Genomic DNA, 20,227 nt, shown 5'->3' with positions numbered 1-20,227 from the left:
GAAATCCTAAGAAGATTTCCTGCTTGTTGTCCCCATGCTGAAGCGAGATCTACGTCTTTGCCAATAACGTCCCTGGCGGTCCGACGAAAAACCACACGGTGGCTCACCTTCAACTTCTGCTGATGGTGGTAGATCTGCCAGGCGATCTGTACGTGGACCGCACACCACTTCCCAGGTTTCTGGAGTCGAAGGAAAGAGGAAATGACACGCACATCGGTTAGGACGGGGCATTTCACAGCGAAACCCAAAGACTGATCAAAGAGACAGCAACGGAAACCTACTCTTACTGAGGTCCTGAAGGGGTCCGTTACCTGTGGATAAAAATATGACAATCAATGACAGAATCAATAACAGAAACCGCTACAGCAGAACCACAGAGACGAGAAGTCCATCGGAATGGAGGTCATTAGGAAATCAGAATTTTTGTAACTTTTATAGTGACATCAAAATACAGCAATTTTTAAAAAACTGGAATACTTTTGGAGAGGAATTGTAACTTATATTACAGTTATCTAATACAACCCCCTGTTATCTAATTCTGAAATCATTTCCGTTTTAGTTTTTACAATCGATAAGAATAAAGAGCTTTATAAGGTGTGTATTCTGTTTCTGGTTTACACCCTGTTCAGTTGACCGGTCGGTCTATAGCCCTGAGGTTCGAATGACGGCCGCATAAAGCAGAATCACAGACCGCGGGAGTCGGGTGTCGACTCGCTCTGCAGGTAAACGTCTCCACGGCAGCCTTTGTGGCGTGGCGTGGCGTTTAAAAGAGCATTTTCCAGGTGGTTCGGCTGCGACTGCCTCTAAGCTAACGTGTGTGTGTTTTCTCCCCCTCTGAAGTAAGATTAAATGTTTCCATTGAAATACAGGGGATCCGCCATTGGGCTGTTATCCGTGGGGAGGAGGGGCGGGACGGGGGGGGCGGGAGGCGGGGGTGGCGGTGGCTATGGCGACTCACCCGCGGGTCCTTCTGGAGGAGTGTGTGAGGGACGGCCCCAGGGCGGGCTGCTACATCAATGGGATTGGAGGCCTGGGAAATGAAGGGAGAGAGAGATAGAGGGAGAGTGGGAGAGGGGAGGAGGAGAGAGGGGGGGGAGAGAGAGGAGAGGGAGAGGGAGGAGGAGAGAGAGGGACGGAGGGGGAGAGAGGGGGAGGGGGAGAGGGAGGAGGGGGAGAGAGAGGGAGGAGGGAGAGTGGGGGAGAGAGAGGGGAGAGAGAGAAAGGGAGGCAGAGTGAGATTGAGGGAGAGAGACAGGGGGGCAAAGACAGAGGTAAAGATGGAAAGGAATAGAAAGAGGGAGGGTAAAAGAAAGGAAGAGAGAGGGATAGGACAAAGGAGAGGAATACAGATAGGAAGAGGTGGACAGAGAGAGAAGGACAAAAAGAGAGGGGGAGGTAAACATCTGACACATGCCTAGGCTAGTAAACAGCTATGAAAGATGACCATGGAGAGACACATTTTTTTAAAAAGCTGACAAGCAATAACTGTAAGAGGAGGAGAAGCAACATTCCTGAGTCTGGACAAATTATTGGCCCGGCATTAAATTCAAGGACTTGCCAGAAGAAGCTTAAATTTTCTAAATAAAATCACCCCAGGCCCGATAACAAATGAAACGCCAAGGTTTCCAGGACAAAGAGAGAGAGAGAGAGACGAGGGCCCACCTGCCAATCTTACGAGCACTGGGGCCTACTGCTTTCAAAAGGAGAGAGCCTGGAGCAGACCGTACTAATCTATCCCCGAGCAGGGCAGCGTTAAGGTGGATGAAAGGGGAGGGGGGGCAGACAGCAGCATCGCTGCCTGCTGCTTAGCGGTACTTCAGCTGCCGATCGGGAGCGCTAACTGCACCCCGGTCACCCGGAGTCTGGTAACAAAAGGGCCTAAACAGAGTCCGCGTGGGAGACCGGGGGACAGGCGGATTTAGGCCAGATTTGATTGGTGGCTTACAGAGGGGGTCAGAGGCGCTGGGCCAATGGCAAGCGCAGATCAGCACAGCTGCTTATCTTCCCCAGCCCTGCTAAAGACCAGGCTGGCTTACAACCTGGTTTTGCACCGCCCCGCTATGGGGGTGGGGGGGTTCGGGGGGGGGGACGGCAGGGGCCGGATTTATCAGGCATCAGGCCTGTTACACGTACAATGCAGCAGCCGTCCTGTACGCACACATGTACAGCGAGGTTATTAATGTCATCGATACAAAGTCCCCGTTCTTGAGTTTAAGATTGTGGAACCAGCTGAGAGATAGGGAGCACTACTCAGTCAGTTTGTGCTGTGTGTGTGAGTGTGTGTGTGTGTGTGTGTGTGTGTGTGTGTGAGTGTGTGTGTAAGTGTGTGTGTGTGTGTGTGTGTGTGTGTGTGTGTGTGTCTGGGTGTGTGTATGTGCACACGCGTGTGTCCGTGCGTGGCGGTGGGGAGGGGGGGGGTACCTTGGGCTGGAAGGCTCCCTGTAGTGAGCTGAAGGGTCCTGAGTGTGGGAGCAGGGGGGGCATGCCAGGCATTGTGGGGGGGTAGGAGGGGAAGAACTGAGAGAGAGAAAGCACAAACATAGCGCTAAATAAGGACCAACCACTCAACACCCCTAATTTTACACTCTGAAACAACACTGGCCCATCTCTGGCCCAGCCCGGCTCCACATAAATCAGTCACATGCAGAAATATTTCCCCAGTTCTTACAGGGGTTGAAGGACCAATCGCTCAACACCCCTAATTTAACATCCTGAAATAACAGAAGCCCATCTGTACCCAGCTCAGCTTCACATAAACTCCTCTCCCATGCAAAAATACTTCATCAGTTCTTATGAGAGATGAAGGAACAACCGCTGAACACCCCCTTGTTTCACACTCACGAGACGATACAGGGGTCATCTCAACCCAGGAAATTGCCCTCACATGCAAAAATACTTCACCAGTTCTTACACATCGTTAGCATAATTTGCTAGCAGAGTAGAGACGCTATGGCAACAAAATCCGGGAAACCGACAGGCGAGACACCGCGAACGGAAAATGTGGCGGTTTGCGGGGACTCACGTTCGAATGATGCCTCAGGAAGGGATTGTCCAGTTTCGGAGCGTACTTGTCGAACTGAGAGAGGAGGGGAGAGGAGAGAGAGAGAAAAAAGAAAAAGAGAAAAGAAACCCGTGAACAAGAGACCACAGAATCGCGACTCAAAAAATACCATCAACGGTGCGTCTGTGACAGGGGCGGCACAGGAAGACAGTTCAAACGTGAACAGAGGCATTATAACTTCACAGAGGGATGGAAACAGACGGCAGCATCGCTCGTTATCCATACAATAACCAAGCAACACAGTATCAGAGGCGCTGGGAACCGGACAGAACTCAGCATCTGGCAGCGGCAACAGAGGGTTCTCTGAAAACGGTGAAAAAAAAATCCCCCAAACGCCCGTTAACGCGACGGAATGTAATCACACAGAGCGAAGAGAAACGAGGAGGAAACCTGTCTCACAGAGAGGCTGCGCTTCGACATCAACGTCAAGAGCGGAACGCGGTACAGCCCTTCGGAACGTTCCGGACCTTAAGTCTCGTAAACGAGCCGTCGCAGCAAGCGAACGCGAACGAGGGGGGGAAACGTGTAAATGTCAAGATTTTCTTTGTGTACCGCGCCCTGGAAAGATAATTAACCGTGAACCAGAAGACGAGGCCTACTGTTGTAAAATCACGGTCGATTTCAGGCTCAAAAAGGCCACCCTTAATTAGGACCAAATAAAACGCTACATTCTCATATTTTTATGCCCTGAAACAAGCCAGTTTTTTTTTTTTACAAGGCCAGCATGAAATGAGAGAAGTTAATTAAGGAATCTCACAAGTAACGATTCATAAAAAAAAACGAATCAAATTTGTTATAGCCTCTGTACAGCTTTTTATAAACGTCTCTGCATGTGGGCATATCGCTGTAAAAAGCGATAAAACCGCACAGCCACGGATTTCGCTTTCATAAAGCTACGCTTTCAGACGCTTTGTGTTTTTACATCTCGGTGTGAAGACTTTCTCTTTTTTTCCCCCCGCTCTCTGCAAAAAAACACGGGATATTCTCAGAAACGTTTCATTTGATACGCGTGTTAGATCACTGCTGGTAGTTGGGGGTTGGGGGGAATTCTATCATAAATAAAAACGTGCTTTCTGAATACCGGGTCTGTTTTCACCAGTTCTGAAGGAGCACATTTAGGCAGACCACATCTGTAGCAAACACGAGAAACAAATTTTGGGACTGCTGAGTAAAGGAAATGCCTTCCTTTCAAACAGCCAATATCCAAACCTCCAGTTGCGGTTTGGTTAGGCTATTTTCTGGGATACTCGGAGATTACTCAGAGACTAATAAAATAATTCACTTTGGGTTTTTGTTTGTTGTTGTTGAAAATTCTTTAAGTAATCCTGAACCCAAGGCTCATAGTTTCAGGCCGTAACTTCTCTGTGAAGCAGGTTGGCAAGCGCTAGGAGAGGGAGAGAGGGATGGAAGCATTCCTGCTCATGAAAGGGGGACTTTGTGCCCAGTGAATCCAAAGAGCCAACAGCACTCTCCCCTTCTCAAAACCGGCTAATAGCAAAGGACAGTAACTTATTTCTATTACATAAACACACAAACCATTTGCAGCCACTTTTTTCCACCATGTTTTTGCAAGGACACTGTTGGAGGGGGGGCTGGTGGTGGAAAGGGGTGGAACGTGAAACAGTGACGGCCGTGTGTGTGTGCGCGCGCACGCGCGTGTGTGTGTGTGTACGTCTCTCTCTCTGGCGGTATGGGCAGGAGGCCTATAATTTTCTCACAACTGAGACTGCAGAGAGGGAGCTTTCCTTTAGCATGAAGTGGGGCCACTCACTGCTGGGGTGGTGGGGGGGGCGGGGGGGGTGCTCTATGCTGCAGTGACAGGTTCGCGGGTGATAACTGCCCCCTACTCAAACACAGGATGCCCCTACTGATGGGGGGAAAAAAAAGTGGCAAGCCAGCACACGGCCTTGTAAAACTAGAGTCTGTTTCATGTTTTTACACTGGGGAGGGGAGGGGGGGGGGGTGGAATTAATTTACAGAGCTTTATGATTTGTCAGTAAAACTCAGGCATTGTAATTTACAGGCTGTGTCTAAGGATTATTGTAAACAGCTTTGGATAATTAAAGCTACATATTTCATCTTTAAACAATTAAGGATATTCTTTTACAGGGATAGATGGGGGGGTGGGGGGGTGGCGGGGGGAAGAAAACTCAGTGTTGCCATTTGGCAAACCAGCTGCTTACGGGTGTATAACAATAAACAAATACAGAGGATTCATAATTTCATTAATTACAGCTATTAGCCAAAGGCTGTTGCACAGTTTAAATAACACACACTGCTAAATATATGCACATCTGGCCTGCTAGAGCAACTGTCTTTTTTTCGAGACAGAAACGCTGAAGCAACCACAAAGACATCATCGTTTCTGCGGTTGAAACAAACAGCCAGTGCCAGGGAGGCACGACCGTCACAGGGAGGAGGGAGGAACATCGGTTAAAATAAAACATACAAAACATTCCTCTCCCGGCGAAACATGAGGACGCGAGGAAGTCGTCTAAACATTTCCATCTCAACGATATTCCGTTACGGTAAAACATTTCAACGTGGGGGGAAAAAAGAGCACGTAACACAAACATCTTGATTCGTTTAAGTGTGCTTTCAGTAAAGCAAAGCAAAAAAAAAAAAAAAAAATCATAAAGTGGGTCATGACAGAAAATACATCACATTTTTTTCATTTAAATTACTGCCGTTTAACTTGCATTCTTTACATGCAATCTATTTATACAGCTGGATATTTACTGAAGCAATGCAGGTTAAGCACCTTGCTCAAGGGTACGACAGCAAGGGCCAATCTGGGCCTCGAACCGGAGTAACAATCCCAGCTCTCTAACCGCTACACTACACTACTACTAAACGTAGCAGAATAGCAGAATAGATGATTCTCACAAATGCTCTTTAGACATTAGCCGCAATCTGCACTCACTTCTTAGTTATTAAATGCTTTAAAAAAAAGAAGCTTTTCCTGCTTCGATGCATAAAAATGAGGGATAATCCTGCGGGGTCGCGGCACGCAGGACGAAGAGCCTCGCGCCCGTTTTACCGGAGGTCACGACCCCGGCGGATTATTTTGGCGGGAATTCGCGCTGAAAGGCTGTTTCGCATTAATTTCTTACTGTAATCTCTCTGTGGCATCGCGATGCGTTTCGCAGATAACCCCCCCCCCCGCGGTTCTAACAGAAGCCTGTTTTTCCATGTTCAGCGCCTGGCGGGCAGCGCGCTCGCGAGCGAAACCACGCGTTATTGGAGCGGCGACGATGACATCATCGTTCCTTTGATCTGGGGCCGAAGTCATTTTCTCCGACTGCGAGGCTTTCGAAATCCGTCCCTTCGGCCACGAGCCCCGGCCTCTCCTCAGAACCGCGAACCGCGAACCACTCTCGACCGGCGTTCAGTCGCTACCGCAGACAAAGAAATCGGAAAGGTTTGTAAATACCGAAAACGACTTCAAACGAAAACATTCCCTCTCATTCGATTCATTATTATTATTATTTTTTTTCCCCCCCAAACGCCGTCTTTGAGGAGGACGAGCGGTAAGTTGAAAGCGCGACGACAGAGCGATGAATACATTAGCGTCGCTCGACGGGAGCTTCTCCCGAAACGCATTAGCGAGATCGTCGCCGTGCCGCGCTGATGAACACGCGGCTGCGGCGCTTCGTAGCCTATTAAAGGCTAACGCTTTTTTAATAGGCCGACAGCCGCTCGGAGAACGCCACAGGGAGACGCCGCGCTCTGGGACGTTGCCGGAACCTTCCTTGCTTCCCCTCGAGCTCCTGGCAAAGATAATGCAGTCGAGTAACAAGCTGCTCAGGCCATGGGATGTGTGTGTACAGAAACAAGATTTGTGACCGAGTGGATGGGGCAGCAAAGTCTTAAGAGGAGGTGCCATTTTGGGGGGTGGGGAGGGTGGGGGGGTGGATGGGGTCTGTGGAATCAGGGGTGGGATTGGAGGGTGGTGAAGGTTGTTCTTTCATTTTGGTGGGTGGAGGTGGGTGGGGGGGAGGTGGGAGTGTCTTTTTCTTTTAAAAAAAATGTTTTTTTATTTTATTTTATTTTATTTTTTTTACTTATCCTCACATTTCTGGCTGGGGTACGCACCATAGGAGGTGCAGTGGGCGGAGCAAGGACGGCCGCCGGGGGCAAGCCGGCGGGGAAGGGCGTGAAGGTGTGCTGGTGGGTGTGTTGGTGCTGATGCATGTGCTGGTGTTGGTGAAACTCGGCCCTCAGCAGAGAGACGGGGGCCAGCGGGGAGGAGGACGCGGGCGGCCCCCGGCCCCGCTCTGAACTTTGAACCAGGAAGCGGTTGTTCAGCTCCTGCCGCAGAAGGTCATGCTCTGCAAGAAAGGAGAGCGAGGAAAAGAAAAAACAAAAAAAAAAAAGGAAAAAAAATGGGGGGAGGGGGTGGGAGTATTGGGGGGGGGGGAGGGGGGGAGGGGGGGGGAAAGGAGACACAAAAAAGGCAACGGAGCGCCAGTCAGTCTTCACAACAGGAAAGAGAGAAGGAAAAATAGTCACCTGGCATTCCCTGTTTCTCCAGCTCATGCTGTGAGGGTTTTCTACGTGAGGACTCATTGGTGGTGGTAAGAGAGTTGCCTGTGACAAAGTGCCAATCAGAATCCCCGAATGAGGCTGGCAATACATGATTGGTTGGTTGAATGATATCAACAGGCTGGTATCTAAGGACAAGAAAGAACACCAAGAGTCATCCCAGCAGAAAACATAAGACTCTCTCTCTCTCTCTCTCTCTCTCCTGTCTAGCTCCACTGCCCTGGGCCTAAACTGTCGAGTTAATCTAGAAGATAGATGCGCTTTGCTCTAGGTATATATGAAACTCCCATTGTAGATGTTCATAATTAAATATTTGTACTCAGGCAGACATAAACACAAATTGCAGATGGTAATATCAAAACACAATCTTAAATGAAAGCAATCTTTCACATCTTCAAGTAGATAAACAATGGGATTTGTTTTTTCCACTAACAGGCTTGTAATGCACTACGCTACTATCTACCGCTATTGCTTACACAGTCATATCAATGAAAATACTCATAATGTAGTTCTCTCACCTTGCGTTAAAATAGTCTTTTACAGGTAAACAAAAGGCAGTTTCAAAAAAGAAATGTTTAGAATTCCGTGGCGTTAGTTCACAAATACGAGATGGTTCCTTTAATCTAATGAGTGCTCTCGAACTCCAGCCCCACAGAGCTGCAGTGTCTGCAGATTTACTGTGGTTTACTCTAAATCAGTAGCCACCTGAAGCTTTGTAAACAAGATGTGAACTCGACAGCCAATCAGTGGCTGCAACTAAACACTTCACTCTCGCACTTAACTGCAGAAACGCAGCAGAAATCTGGAGACGCTGCCGCCCTGTAGGACTGGAGTTTGAGATCCCTGGTCTTAACCCCTGTCGTGCTGGTGTGAATACTGTGAATACATCTAATGTCCCCCACCACCCCGCAAACGTTTCCTCAGAACTGTTGTAAACACCAGTTCTGCAAATATTTTGCATTATGAGACAAAAAACTTTTGACGCGCATGAATATGAAAATGCAATTCGGCCGGCACCTGCTCTCGCTGACGATTCTCCAAATTATCCCATTTTCTAGGTTCCGCAGATTTTTACGGATTTTTTTGCAAATTCATTATCCAGTATGATCAGCTGGCAAAACAGGCAGGCAGACCCGCTCTCTGTCGCCATATTCAAATCGCTTTAATTGACAGTAAGATGAATGGAAGTAGAGAGGGAGATTGAGGAAGGTTCACTTACCACAGTGTGAAATTCTAACGCTAAACGGGGTCAGGCAGACTCCCGAAGGAGCGCGGCTGAAAGCCTAATATTTCTCAAGCGCCAGGGAAAACATCGGAAACAGCTTCTATTAACGCACAGCTTAAAATATCAGCTTCTGAAATTATTACCTTAATTTAACCAGGTAAAGTCAACTGAGAACTTGGTTCTCTTTAGAAGTGACAAACCTGGGGTTTGTTAAATGTGGGCGGGACCGCAAGGGATTCGGCGGCCAATCAGACGTTAAGGGTGCGATTAGATGCCAGGATGTGAAGAGCCAGTTTCCCTGGGAACTAGGCCAGGACACTGGGACTAACGGCCCTGTTCTTTTAAGAAGGGCCACGGGATCTTCAAACAGCCACACTGAGGCAGTTAGTTTGTACTGGTGCTTTCTTTTTCTTTTTTTTTTTTTTTACTGCTCTCTCTACAACGCTGGTTGATCTTGGCAAGAAAAGTAACTTAATCATCGCTACTTTGGCCCAAGTGCTACAGCATTTCATACTTTATTATTTTCTCCACGCCAGCTCTGAGCTGCTGGATGCCTACCACCATGTTCAGCAAGGGAGCATTACACGAGGAAACAGATTCATTCGCTGTATTTTCTTTAACAATCTGTCAGCACACTGATTAGTACTGTCCAACCCCATGTGCGCCTGGCATGTAAACCTGTAAAATTAAAACTGAACATTTGCTCACTTTGTCATTATAGTTACGCAACTTTTTACTGTTTTGTTTGTACAAATATAATGATTTTCATCAACAGACCATTTTCCTTTTTGATAAACTGCCTTTTTCACCCCGATACATTTCTACAGATGCTAAATTTTCAAAAAGAAAAGCATTTTAAATTATTTAGTGAATGCTGAAAGTGTAAACAGGCTTGTTTTCTTCCAAAGCTACATTTTGAAAGCCCCATCAGATTGTAAATGTAGCCTGTTTTTGAACTGGCTGAGTATAGCAGAACTACAAGTCCCAGACTGCCTTGCTCCTACTCGTGGCTTCCTACCTGGGTAGGCGGTTCCAGTGGGGTGCCCTGGGACCACAAGGCCGTTGGTCGGTAAGGTGGGAGGTGGCGGCAGTGTGGCGGGGGTTGCGAACATGGCCGGATGGCGGTGTGCGGATGTAGGAGGCAGGGAATAGTGAGAGGTAGAGAGGTTGGCGATGGACAGGGGGAGGGCGGGGGTGGAGGGGGGGAGGCTGTTGATGTGGGGGGAGGGGGGCAGGTGGTGTTTGGGGAGGCCGACACCCGCTAGGCTGCTGCTGCTGCTGCTGCTGCGACTGTGGGGGGGTAGAAGGAGAGAAAGATGAGAAAAATGGGGCTGAGCTACAACACGCTAACATCAACACACCGATACGAACCAATATTTCTGCTTTGCTGCAGAGAACAAAGCCTTTAAATGGGTTCAAACAGGTACAAGACTGACAGATTAAAGAGGCCCCACCCATACTGAAGTTCAGGAAATACTGAAGTCCATGAAAGATTCTGTTTCCTGTCACTACTGGTCTAACATCAGTGCTTGAATTCTCATAAGGGGCTTCATAAGTTCATGACCCGGACTAACGTGACTAAGACATTAACCACCAGACACTGGACACAAGGCCGAATCTTACCTGATGTTGTGAAGGCTGCTGTACTGCAGCGGGTGATGGTGGTGATTGATTATGGGCGGGGCGTGGTGGGGAGGGGGCGGGACCCGCAGCTCCTGCTGAGGCTGCGATTGGGCCCTCAGCGGAGGTGGGGTGGGGATGGGCGGAGCCGCCTCCTTCTTGACGGGCAGCGGGGGCGGGGACGCGAGCCGGGGCCTGGGGGGGGCAGCCGCCGGGTCAGCTCGGGCCGGGGAGGCGGCGGGCGGGGTCGCCGGGGGGGCGGGGCTAGGGACGGCCGGGGCGAAGGGCGCCTCGACGCTCTGCTCCTGGCTGCGCTGGAGCCCCGAGACTTTGGTCGAGCTGCAAGTCTTGGACTCGCGAATCTCATTCGCCGTCACACCTGCGAACGCAACACACACACACACACACACACACACACGAGAAAATCAAGAGACAAGCCACTTCCTTTCCTCCTTTCAACTACGACTCCCGTGAATTAATCTCCCATTTTGGAGGGATAAAAGCACTTTTTTTTTTTTTTCCTTAAACGCTAAGCAATTCGGCGGAGTATGACAGCAGATACCGCTAAGCCTGCAGCGGCCGTTTGGCGGTAATTCGCCATGCGGAGCGAGCCGGGGGGCCTAAAAAAGACCCGCTCAGCCGCGAATTTTCTCCCGCAGCTGTTTCCCGCCTGGCCCCTCCAGTCCGACGGCCGCGCGTCCTACCCAAGATTCCCCCCTCTCTTCATTCCTCTCCCCAGATTTTATGAAGTGTTTAATCAGGTCATTTTCATGCTTGACTATAATCAGATGATCCAATTTCTGTGAGCGATCCAGTCAGAATGAATAAATCACACCTAATTAAAGTTAAATGCTGTTCCTATTCAGGGCTTTGCTGAGCACACAATCTGGCATGAAATAATTATGTTTCAATTGTACGGCGAAGGGAGACTGTGAGGCCCTTATCCCTCCCCCCCCCCCCCACCATTCTCCCCCCACACAGAGATATTTCCTGGGATTTCTCCGGGAACCGAATTCCCCCCACCCACCCACCCACCCACCCCCCGAAACAATTCCCCTCTCGATTGCAGTCATTCCAGCTTGCTGGCCACACAAGTAGCCAGGAATTTCAAGGACTAGGGAAAGCATTGCCATTCACAAACCTTGACTGCTGATGCGGAAAATGGTTCAAATTTATTCAGGGTGAGGAGGGGGTGGGTGGAGGGGGTGTGGGTGGGGGGGTAGGGGGGGGTAGGGGAGGGAGCATATCTCAAAACGCAGAGCGTAATATTTCTGACATTCGGAAATTTTATTCAGATGTATTTCTGGCCTTTAAAAACAAGCGCAAAAAAAACCCGGCCAAAGCGTGCGTTTCGACGGGAAAAAGAGCGCCAACCGTCGGTTACCCGAGACGCGCGGGCCGGCGGATGGCCCGCTGCCGAAGGCCGAGCTGGAAGGGCCGGAGCGAGATGGCGGGATCCGTGTTTTTGGAATTAGCGACGCGGGCGATTTTGAGTAATCAGCGTGCCCCTTCTGGAGAGAGAGAGGGGGGGGGAAATTGGCTTGGCTTGAGCCGAAATTAACAGCTTTGTGTCTGAAGAGAGAGAGAGGGAGGGAGAGGGAGGGAGAGAGAGAAAGGAGCCAGGAGAGAGGGACAGAATGAGTGAGAGAGAGGGAGATGTAGGGAGGGAGGGAGAGAGTGAGAAAGAGAGAGAGAGGGAGGGAGAGATAGAGAGGGAGAGAGGGATAGGGGGGTGGATGCAGGGAGAGGGTGAGAGGAAGAGAGAGAAAGGAGCCAGAGGGACAGAATGCCCGAGAAAGAGAGAGAGAGAGAGAGTGAAAGAAGCCAGAAGAGAGGGACAGAAAGAGCCAGAAAGAGAGAGAGAGAAGGAGAGGGAGATGGAGGGAGAGAGTGAGAGAAAGAGGGAGAGAGAAGCCAGAAGAGAGGGACAGAAAGAGCCAGAAAGAGAAAGAGAGAGAGAGAAGGAGAGGGAGATGGAGGGAGACAGTGAGAGAAAGAGAGAGAGAGAAGCCAGAAGAGAGGGACAGAAAGAGCCAGAAAGAGAGAGAGAGAGAGAGAGAGAGAGAGAGAGAGGGACAGAAAGAGCCAGGAAGAGAGAGAGAGAGAGAGGGAGAGAGAGAGAGAGACAGAACGGCACATTGGTGGCGTCTCTAATCTGTGCCTTTAATGCGGGCCGAATTCCAGACGGCTCACTCCCGCCTCAATTAAAAAAATCTCCAAAGACGCAGGCCGGCGGAGTAACGAGCGAGCGGCCCGAAGCGCTCAGGAGTCGGAGCGAGTTAAACTCAGCCAGCCCCTCAACGCCGCTTCCAAGACTAATTAGACTCCATTTAATCTTCCAAGGATTCACAAAAAAAAAACGGAAAAAAAGAAGTAGAAAAATAATATATTTTCATATTTTGCTTTACAGCTTTTATGGGACATGGGATTTGGGGGGGGTGGGAGGGGAGGGGGGGTAGTTTGTGGGTTCCTAACGAGCATCGGCTTCCCGAAAAAAACGCGTTGCCTCGAAACCGCAACCCCCTCGACGCGTTTCCGTAGGAGACCCTCTCTGTCAGACGGGCAGAAGGATCCTGTTCTCAAAAAAAAAAACGCCGCCCTTCGCCCACGTTGCCTTGGAAACCCCTTTTCTCCGAGACACGCCGCGTTTGAGACCCTGGCGGGCTGGAGCCGGGCCAGCGGGACGGCTGCCGCTGCGGTACTCACGGCACCCGGAGCCGAGGGGCTACCTTAATGATGACTCTAATGGGGCGTAATGGCGGGGAGAGGAGCGCTCCGTCCCTCATTAAAACGATCCGGCGGGTTTGGCGGGTCGGGGGTGGGGGGGGCTGGGGGGGATGGGGGGTGTCGGCGTGATACTCCTCTGCCGCTTTTTGCGACCGGAGGCGTTGATTTTAATCTCATTTTAATCAACGGCGAATCGCCAGAAAGGCAAGACGTCCTCGGTCGCCCGTTATACTTCATATCCTCTTCCCAGGGGCCATATCGTATGAAGTGAAGTGTCGTGCGTTCCTGCCGCCGTCCGCCCACCTGTGCGTACAAACGCCAGCGAGAGAGAGACCTGCATTCCACAGCAGGTTCAGCGCTAACGATCATTCACCAGTTAGCTTTCAGCTAAGGTGGATTTGACATGGTAAGCAAATGCCACTCCAGCTAGAGGTGTCACACGACCTTCTCAAAAGTCATGAGCCATAACTCATGAAGCAATGAGTCTGGCCATCATATATTCAGATGACTTCTGATTTTTGACTTCTTCAGGTCTTTTGAGTCTCCTACTGGAACAAGGTGTGAGTAAAGCAGAAAGAAAAGAAGAAGAAAAAAGGTTTCTTCAAAGTGCATAAAAGACTTCCACTGTATCACGTGTGCACCACGGATCTGGCTATGCCTGCCGTTTCTGCAGCCTGTATGTAAATCTGTGCAAAGTGATGGTGGCAGTTGGGGAAGGGGGGGGGGAGGGGAGGGGGTTGAGGGCAGACAGGCGGCAGGTTTCGCCCTGACCGATGCATCCTGAGAGGACCTGGATGACCTCTTCTACCGCCACACAGCTGTCCACCCCAATCCCTCCCGCCCCCCCGGCCTTACCCCGCCGACCCCTGTTTCAGCCGCAATGTCTCCAGCAACATCTGGACCGTTCAGGTCCAGCAACCGGGCCCCACGGCATGAGGCGAACAGCAGGCAGATGCCCCCCCCGCACTGACCTCCGCGCAGGTGATCAATCAGGGGGAAGACTGCCCCCTCCCTCCCCCTCCCCCCCGCCCAGCACCCCCATGGCCAGTGCGTGTGCCTGTCCAGGACATGCTCTTTAACCCTGGTAAGGTGGAAGATCACAAATACGTGATTAGAATGTTCTTAGCTGAACATTCTAATGCTGATGTCACAATCTCTACTGGTGACCGAAAGCAATGGAGGTCTAGAACACTGATTAGGAACATTCCAAAAACCCTACTCTTCAAAGGGTCAGTCTCCAAAACGCTAACGCTTGATTGACATTAAAACCAGTGCTGCCTGCCTGAAGGAAGTTTTTGAAACAGGCAGAATTTGTTTCCAGGAAAAAAGGGATTAAATTTTCACCCCCCCCAATGTTGAGGTCTCAACTTCATTTTCAACTGGGAACAGCAGTATGGCGATATCGTGAAGAGCTCACAAAATGAAGGAGCGCAAAGAAGCAAAGGTGAACCATTTAGCCCCCGCCATCGCCGCCATCATTTCCCCGGGACAGAGGCAAGTAGAGGAAGCTTAAAGATCCCACATCTAAATGTCAGATGTAAATCCTCCCATAGCCTAGGGCTACAGCGACTGCTACAGCAGTGCTGACTGCTGGTGTTCCCATTTACGAGGAAAACACTGCGGTTTGCTCAAATCATGGGTCCGCCAGAGCTTGCAAAACAAACCAAGACAAAATTATTTTTTAGTGATTTAGCAGATGCTCTTATCCAAAGCAACTTGCGGAGCAACTTGTATTCTCTTTCCAAACAACCCATTTACACAGCTGGATAGTCACTGGAGCAATTCGGGGTAAGTTCGGCGCTCAAAGGTACGACAGCAGCGCCCCAACCTGGGAATTGAACCTACGACCTTCGGAGTTTCGAGCCCAGTTCCCCAAACGCTGAACTACACGCTGCAGCCTTGATCCCGCTCCAGCCCGAGCGTTCCGCCATCGAGGGAGCTCTTCACCTGGGACGAGGAGTTTCCAAAAAAACCCCAGACCGCCTCTTCCCCCAGCCAGCTCTCGCTCCAGCCAAGGCCCAATTTAAAACACGGCAGCGAATTTAAGATGGCTAAAACAGACACGGGCCGCCTGGAAGCCGCCGTCCTGGTAATCAACACCTTCCGCGAACCGCCGCGAGGCTTCATTACGGAATTTCGGTTTTGGAAAAAGGGACCGTCTGATTCCGTCTCCGCGATTTAGGAAGACGGCGAGGACAGACCAGGCTGTGGGAGCTTCTCATCTCCAGCCAAGTCATCAGACTCGGCCAAAAAAGAGAAGCTAAATCTGAAACGTGGGCACCGGCTCCTGACAAAAAAACTAGAGCTGCCTTCCAACTGCTTTTTTCTTATTTATTTATTTAGTTTTTTTGCATCTTTTTTCTTTTGGGAAAAAGGGGTTAGACACCGAGCCTTGAAAAACAATTTATCCCTCTGATGCATGCGTTCAAACCAGGGAGATGGGGTGCAGGGGGGGGGGGGAGGGGGGGGGTTTTGGGAAGAGGATAAAATGGACAGAAAGAGGTGCCAGGGATATTCAGAAGGTTGGAGAGGGGTGGTGTGTGTGGGGGGGGGGGGGACATCTGGCACGTTTTAATTGGTTATTTCCAACGGCGCCAAAAAAAGATTTGATGGAGACGGAACGCGACGAGTGTAAAAACCGGGAGCGGCGTTTTTTTTTTCCTGTCGGAGCCCAATGTTCACTTCCGAAAGCTGGCAGCCCTCGCCTGGTGCGAATCAGCGCCTCCGAGCGCCGGGCACGGAGTCGAACCCCCGACCATATGGCGTGAGAGGCATATGCCGCCCTCTTTCCAGGCACATGTGGGTGTTGACGAAAAGAGAGGAGGGGGAGGGGGGGGTTTGGGAGGGGGGTGAGGGTCGAGCAGTTTAAGCACTGCTGTCCCGTTTGACAGGACTAATCTGATTAGGGCCCGTCGGTCCAGCTCCACACTGTATCAGCCATGGCTGCTGTCAGGGGGGCAGAGGCATTATGCAAAGTGCGCCTCATCGTTTTATTGCCTTAATTTGTCCCACTCAGTAGTCCCCACCCCCCCCACCCCCCTGCCCCCTACCTCCCCCCAGAAAGGGCAGGAAACGTGCCCGGGGTGTCTGTTTGGGGTGGACTGAGGCGACCCAAACTCTCTGTCTATTGTCTCACTATCCGTTGGGGGCGGCGGGGGGGTGGGGTGGGGGGGGTATGTGCGATGGGCGAGGGGCCAAGTTCGACTGACACGTATCGGGCCTGCCTCTGATTCGGCTGCAGGCGACCCGATCAAGTAAAGGTCAAAAGGTCAGCGCTGCCCAGCCTGAGGTAACAACCGCTGAAGACTGTGCCTCCACCAACCCAGAGACGCAGGAGAGAGAGAGAGAGAGAGAGAGAGAGAGAGCAACAAGAGGAGGTCAATTCACAAAAAAAGTGTGATCCAAGTCTAGCGCGAGCTAGATAGCCTAAAATCCACCAGCCAGCATATCCCTGCATATCTCACACAAATAAGAGATGGCTGGTTTTTTTTTTGGAATTAGGGGTGGGGCTGGCAGCTTCACGCACCCCATCGCCCCCCGGGGGACACCGGCAAGGGGTGGACGTGCGCCCGCAGGAAGCCTTCTGCCACCTCCCTCCCTCCCTCCCTCCCCCTCCCCCCTCCCCCTCTCCTACCCCAGGCCCGTGGGCTGCAGACCAGCGGGCCGAGGCGGAGGAACGCCAGGCTCCCCCGCCGCTCCATTAATTAGCGGGGCTCGCTCGGCTCGCTCGGCCCACCGGACCGGGAGCGCCGCGGCGATGGCGATGGCGGCGGCGGCGGCGGCGGAGGGGGAGGCAGCTGTCTCGATTGATTACTGCGAGACGACGCGGCCCCGCAATTATCTAGATGACTGGAGACAACGGCTGCCACTTCCAATAAAGGCCCTGCTGCTCCTGTTTGCCGTCACGGCAACGCGGGGGGGGGGGGGGGGGTTAGCGCTCGCGCTCTTATCCCCTCTCCTCACCGTGGAGACACCTATCGGGGGGGGGGGCTTTTTCAGGCCGAGCTCGCGGGGGGGCCGCCGCGTCGCTCAATACAAGCAATAATTCTTCAGCAGCGTGTCCTGCTTTATTTAGCCACATAATGCCCGGACTATTTCAACAATGCCTCTCTGTCGCCCTGCGGGGAAGCATCCTCGATTAGGGGCCTGCCAGCTGCTTTTTCTTTTTTTTACACAAAGATTTACAAGCCTTTGACAAGAAAGAAAGAAAGAAAAGAAAAAAAAAAAAAACACACTATCAAGAAAATATTGGCCGGCTTCATTCCGTACTCCTACAACCCAAAACCAAACGGACGTTTCTTTGTGTTTCGGAGTGTAAATACAGGTACTCTTCTTCTCATGCCTCCTCAGGCGTGTACATACCACGGCCCCCGCGTGACGGGGAGGGGGACGCGACTCGCGGCGCTCTCTCAATGGCCGTCTGATTGCTCCTGTCAGAATGGAGACGGCGGACTGAAGATCACTCCACGTGCTCGAGTGGCGTGACGGGGGCGCGCCTAAAAAAGGCCCCGTGCTTCCCCCCCCCCCCCCCCGCTACCCCTCCCTCTCCGTATCCGCCACCTGAGAGGCCAACCGCCATCGTCGCAGCCCTAAAAACACAAGGCCGCCATTAAGGGTACGAAGGCCTCTTACCGTTGGCCATTCATCACCCAGTCCTCTGACCCGCTGGCCAATCAAAACCGTGACAGGAAATGCTCCGAATACTTCCTGTCAGATCAAGTTTCCCAGGAGCGCTTTTCTACGATAAACTGTTTTGATACAGGTGCTGGGGTTTGTGTAAAAGAAACGCAACCAGAAAAATCTTCGCCACAGCAAACAGTCACCTGCAGAGGTCTGCTGAGGACAGATCTGGAACATCTGCTCAGCTAACACAAAACGTTCTCACAATGTTACGGGGATGTTTCCTCGATGTTGCACCGTTGCCACCGTGCGCTAGCAACACTGCGAGAAGGTTTTCGCGTTAGCTGTACTGGAACAAACCAGGCCGAGACGAACAAAACAACAGATCCCCGGTGAGCTTGTCCCAAGATCCAAGGCGGCAAAAAAAGCCATAAAACTGCGGTCAGCGATCGAACTCCACCGCGGGCGGACGGGACGGGGCGGGGCGGGGCGAACACCGATTCGGGGAGAGTTACAAATGGGCGCTGCAGAGTAAGTAAAGTTCAGCAGCGACCCGTCTCCCCGCTCTGAGAAACAGCCCCTCTCTCCGGCGTTTCCATAACTCAGGCGAGCCGGGCTAATGCGATTCAGGCCGCATCCAGGCGACAAACGGAGAGCATTTATTTCCACGCGTCGAGTCTCCCATCGATCCTCGCCGCCGCGCTCAAGGGGAGCGTTATTAATTGCTCTAATTCAAATGCAAACGTCTCCGTATCAACCACCTCCTCCTCCTCCCTCCCTCCCTCCCTCTCTCCCTCCCTCCCTCCCTCCCTCTCTCTCTCTCTCTCTCTCTCTCTCCCCTTTCGATAGTCGCAGAGCAATAACACAAATCCTCTGGAGCGCCCCGCCGGTGTCCCAGCGAGCAAACAGCTTCCACGGGCTGAACACAAACACGGGGCCTAATCGCGGACGCCGTCCGGAGGAAGCGGGGGGGGTGGGGGGGGGTGGGGGGGTGCTGACACACGGGGGAGCAGCCGCGCGAGCTCGCCCCAGCGCGCACCAGCGTGCGTAACCGGGACGCGGCTGAATCGATTTTAATTAAAGCCGCACGCGGGCCTTCGACAAGAATGAAATTAACCTGACAACTGGAAACTATTTATAAACGCCGAACCGTTCTCCCCCCCCCCCTCCCACCCCTCCCCCCTCCGCCCCCCATTTATTTTATTATTTGCTTCTGCTCATTTCTGGGGTGTTGTAGTAGGAGCTGTGGAACAGGGCTTCCTGGAACCCCTGTTGCCCGGGTGACCACCCCCCTCATCCCCCAAGCCCCCCCCCCCCCCGGGGCCTGGTAAAGCCCAGGGTGACGTTCTTCCTCACCACCCTAACCCCCCCCCCCCAGGAGCGAGCCGTCCTGGCGTACGAACGGGGCCTCCGGGGTCGACGGGGCCCTACGGGGCCCTCCTCGCCTACTTAAGCGGCTCCTCGCCTGCGTCACGCGTCCTCCGCGCAGGGCTACCCGCCGTTTTCGGCCCCGAAAGAGGCGGGGAGGTGAGTTTAGGTACGCCCGTCGCCCCGTCGGGAGCCCCCTCTCCAGCGCTTCGTCCCCCCCACGGGACTCCCGAAAACGGAGGCGCTGCCGGAGCCGTTAGCGGGGTGACGCGGGGGGGCTCGTTTAATCGCTCCGCCATTAAAAGGCTGCGGCTAATCGGCGCGGATCGCTCCCGCCCTTTTAACTCGCGACAGGGAGGGAGAGGGAGGTGCGGCTTCTGTTTTTTATCCACCCGAGTCCCTCTACAGGGGGGAGGGGGGCGGGCCGCAGTATTGGGTTAGCAGAGACACTCTTAGAGAGTCCCCTCCGCCCATCCATCATCCCTGATTAGGGGTGCGATTGGAAGCCACTTAGAGCGAGAGGGGATAAAGAGATACAAAGGGGGGAGAGAGAGAGAAAGGAGAGAAGGAGGAAGTTAATAAGGGAGAGGAAAGAGGAAGGGAATGAGGGAGGGCGGGCATCGAGGGGTGTCACGAAAACGAATGAAGACAGGACCATCTCCTGACCCCTGGGACTGCTGTGGGCTACCTCCTCAAACCCACCCTGTCCACTCCCATTTCCTACTGCCGGACAGCACACACACGCACACATAAACACACGCGCACATACACACACACACACAAATACACGCATACACACACACGCACACACATGCACACACAAACAACCACACACACACACACGCACACATAAACACACGCGCACATGAACACACACACACACTCAAACACACACACGAACGCACATTCACACACATACAAACAACAAACACGCATACACACACACGCACACACACAAACACACGCGCACATACACACACACACACACACTCAGACAGACACACACGAACACACGGATGCACATTCACACACATACAAACAACAAACACGCATACACACAC

General features: G+C 52.1%; 1 protein-coding gene across 7 annotated transcripts in view; it reads right to left on the bottom strand.

Moving 5' to 3' along the window:
- fbrsl1 (fibrosin-like 1) overlaps positions 1 to 20,227 on the bottom strand; it is a 292,485-nt gene that overhangs the window by 9,385 nt on the left and 262,873 nt on the right. For 5 of the 7 annotated variants that reach the window (XM_064353705.1, XM_064353701.1, XM_064353706.1 and 2 more), the window contains exons 6-13: positions 10,455 to 10,830; positions 9,850 to 10,121; positions 7,136 to 7,392; positions 3,023 to 3,076; positions 2,422 to 2,517; positions 959 to 1,030; positions 282 to 311; positions 108 to 179 (exon numbers count right to left, since the gene is read on the bottom strand). In XM_064353705.1, coding sequence (XP_064209775.1) covers positions 108 to 179; positions 282 to 311; positions 959 to 1,030; positions 2,422 to 2,517; positions 3,023 to 3,076; positions 7,136 to 7,392; positions 9,850 to 10,121; positions 10,455 to 10,830 — 1,229 coding nt within the window. Of the gene's footprint in view, positions 1 to 107; positions 180 to 281; positions 312 to 958; positions 1,031 to 2,421; positions 2,518 to 3,022; positions 3,077 to 7,135; positions 7,393 to 7,573; positions 7,735 to 9,849; positions 10,122 to 10,454; positions 10,831 to 20,227 lie in introns of all 7 variants that reach the window. The other 2 variants (XM_064353704.1, XM_064353707.1) reach the window with 2 other exon arrangements.

Source organism: Anguilla rostrata, chromosome 10, assembly GCF_018555375.3.
Source record: "Anguilla rostrata isolate EN2019 chromosome 10, ASM1855537v3, whole genome shotgun sequence".
Classification (NCBI taxonomy): Eukaryota; Metazoa; Chordata; class Actinopteri; order Anguilliformes; family Anguillidae; genus Anguilla; species Anguilla rostrata.
Note: the sequence above shows the minus strand (reverse complement) of the source record. Positions and strands in the feature narration are given on the sequence as shown.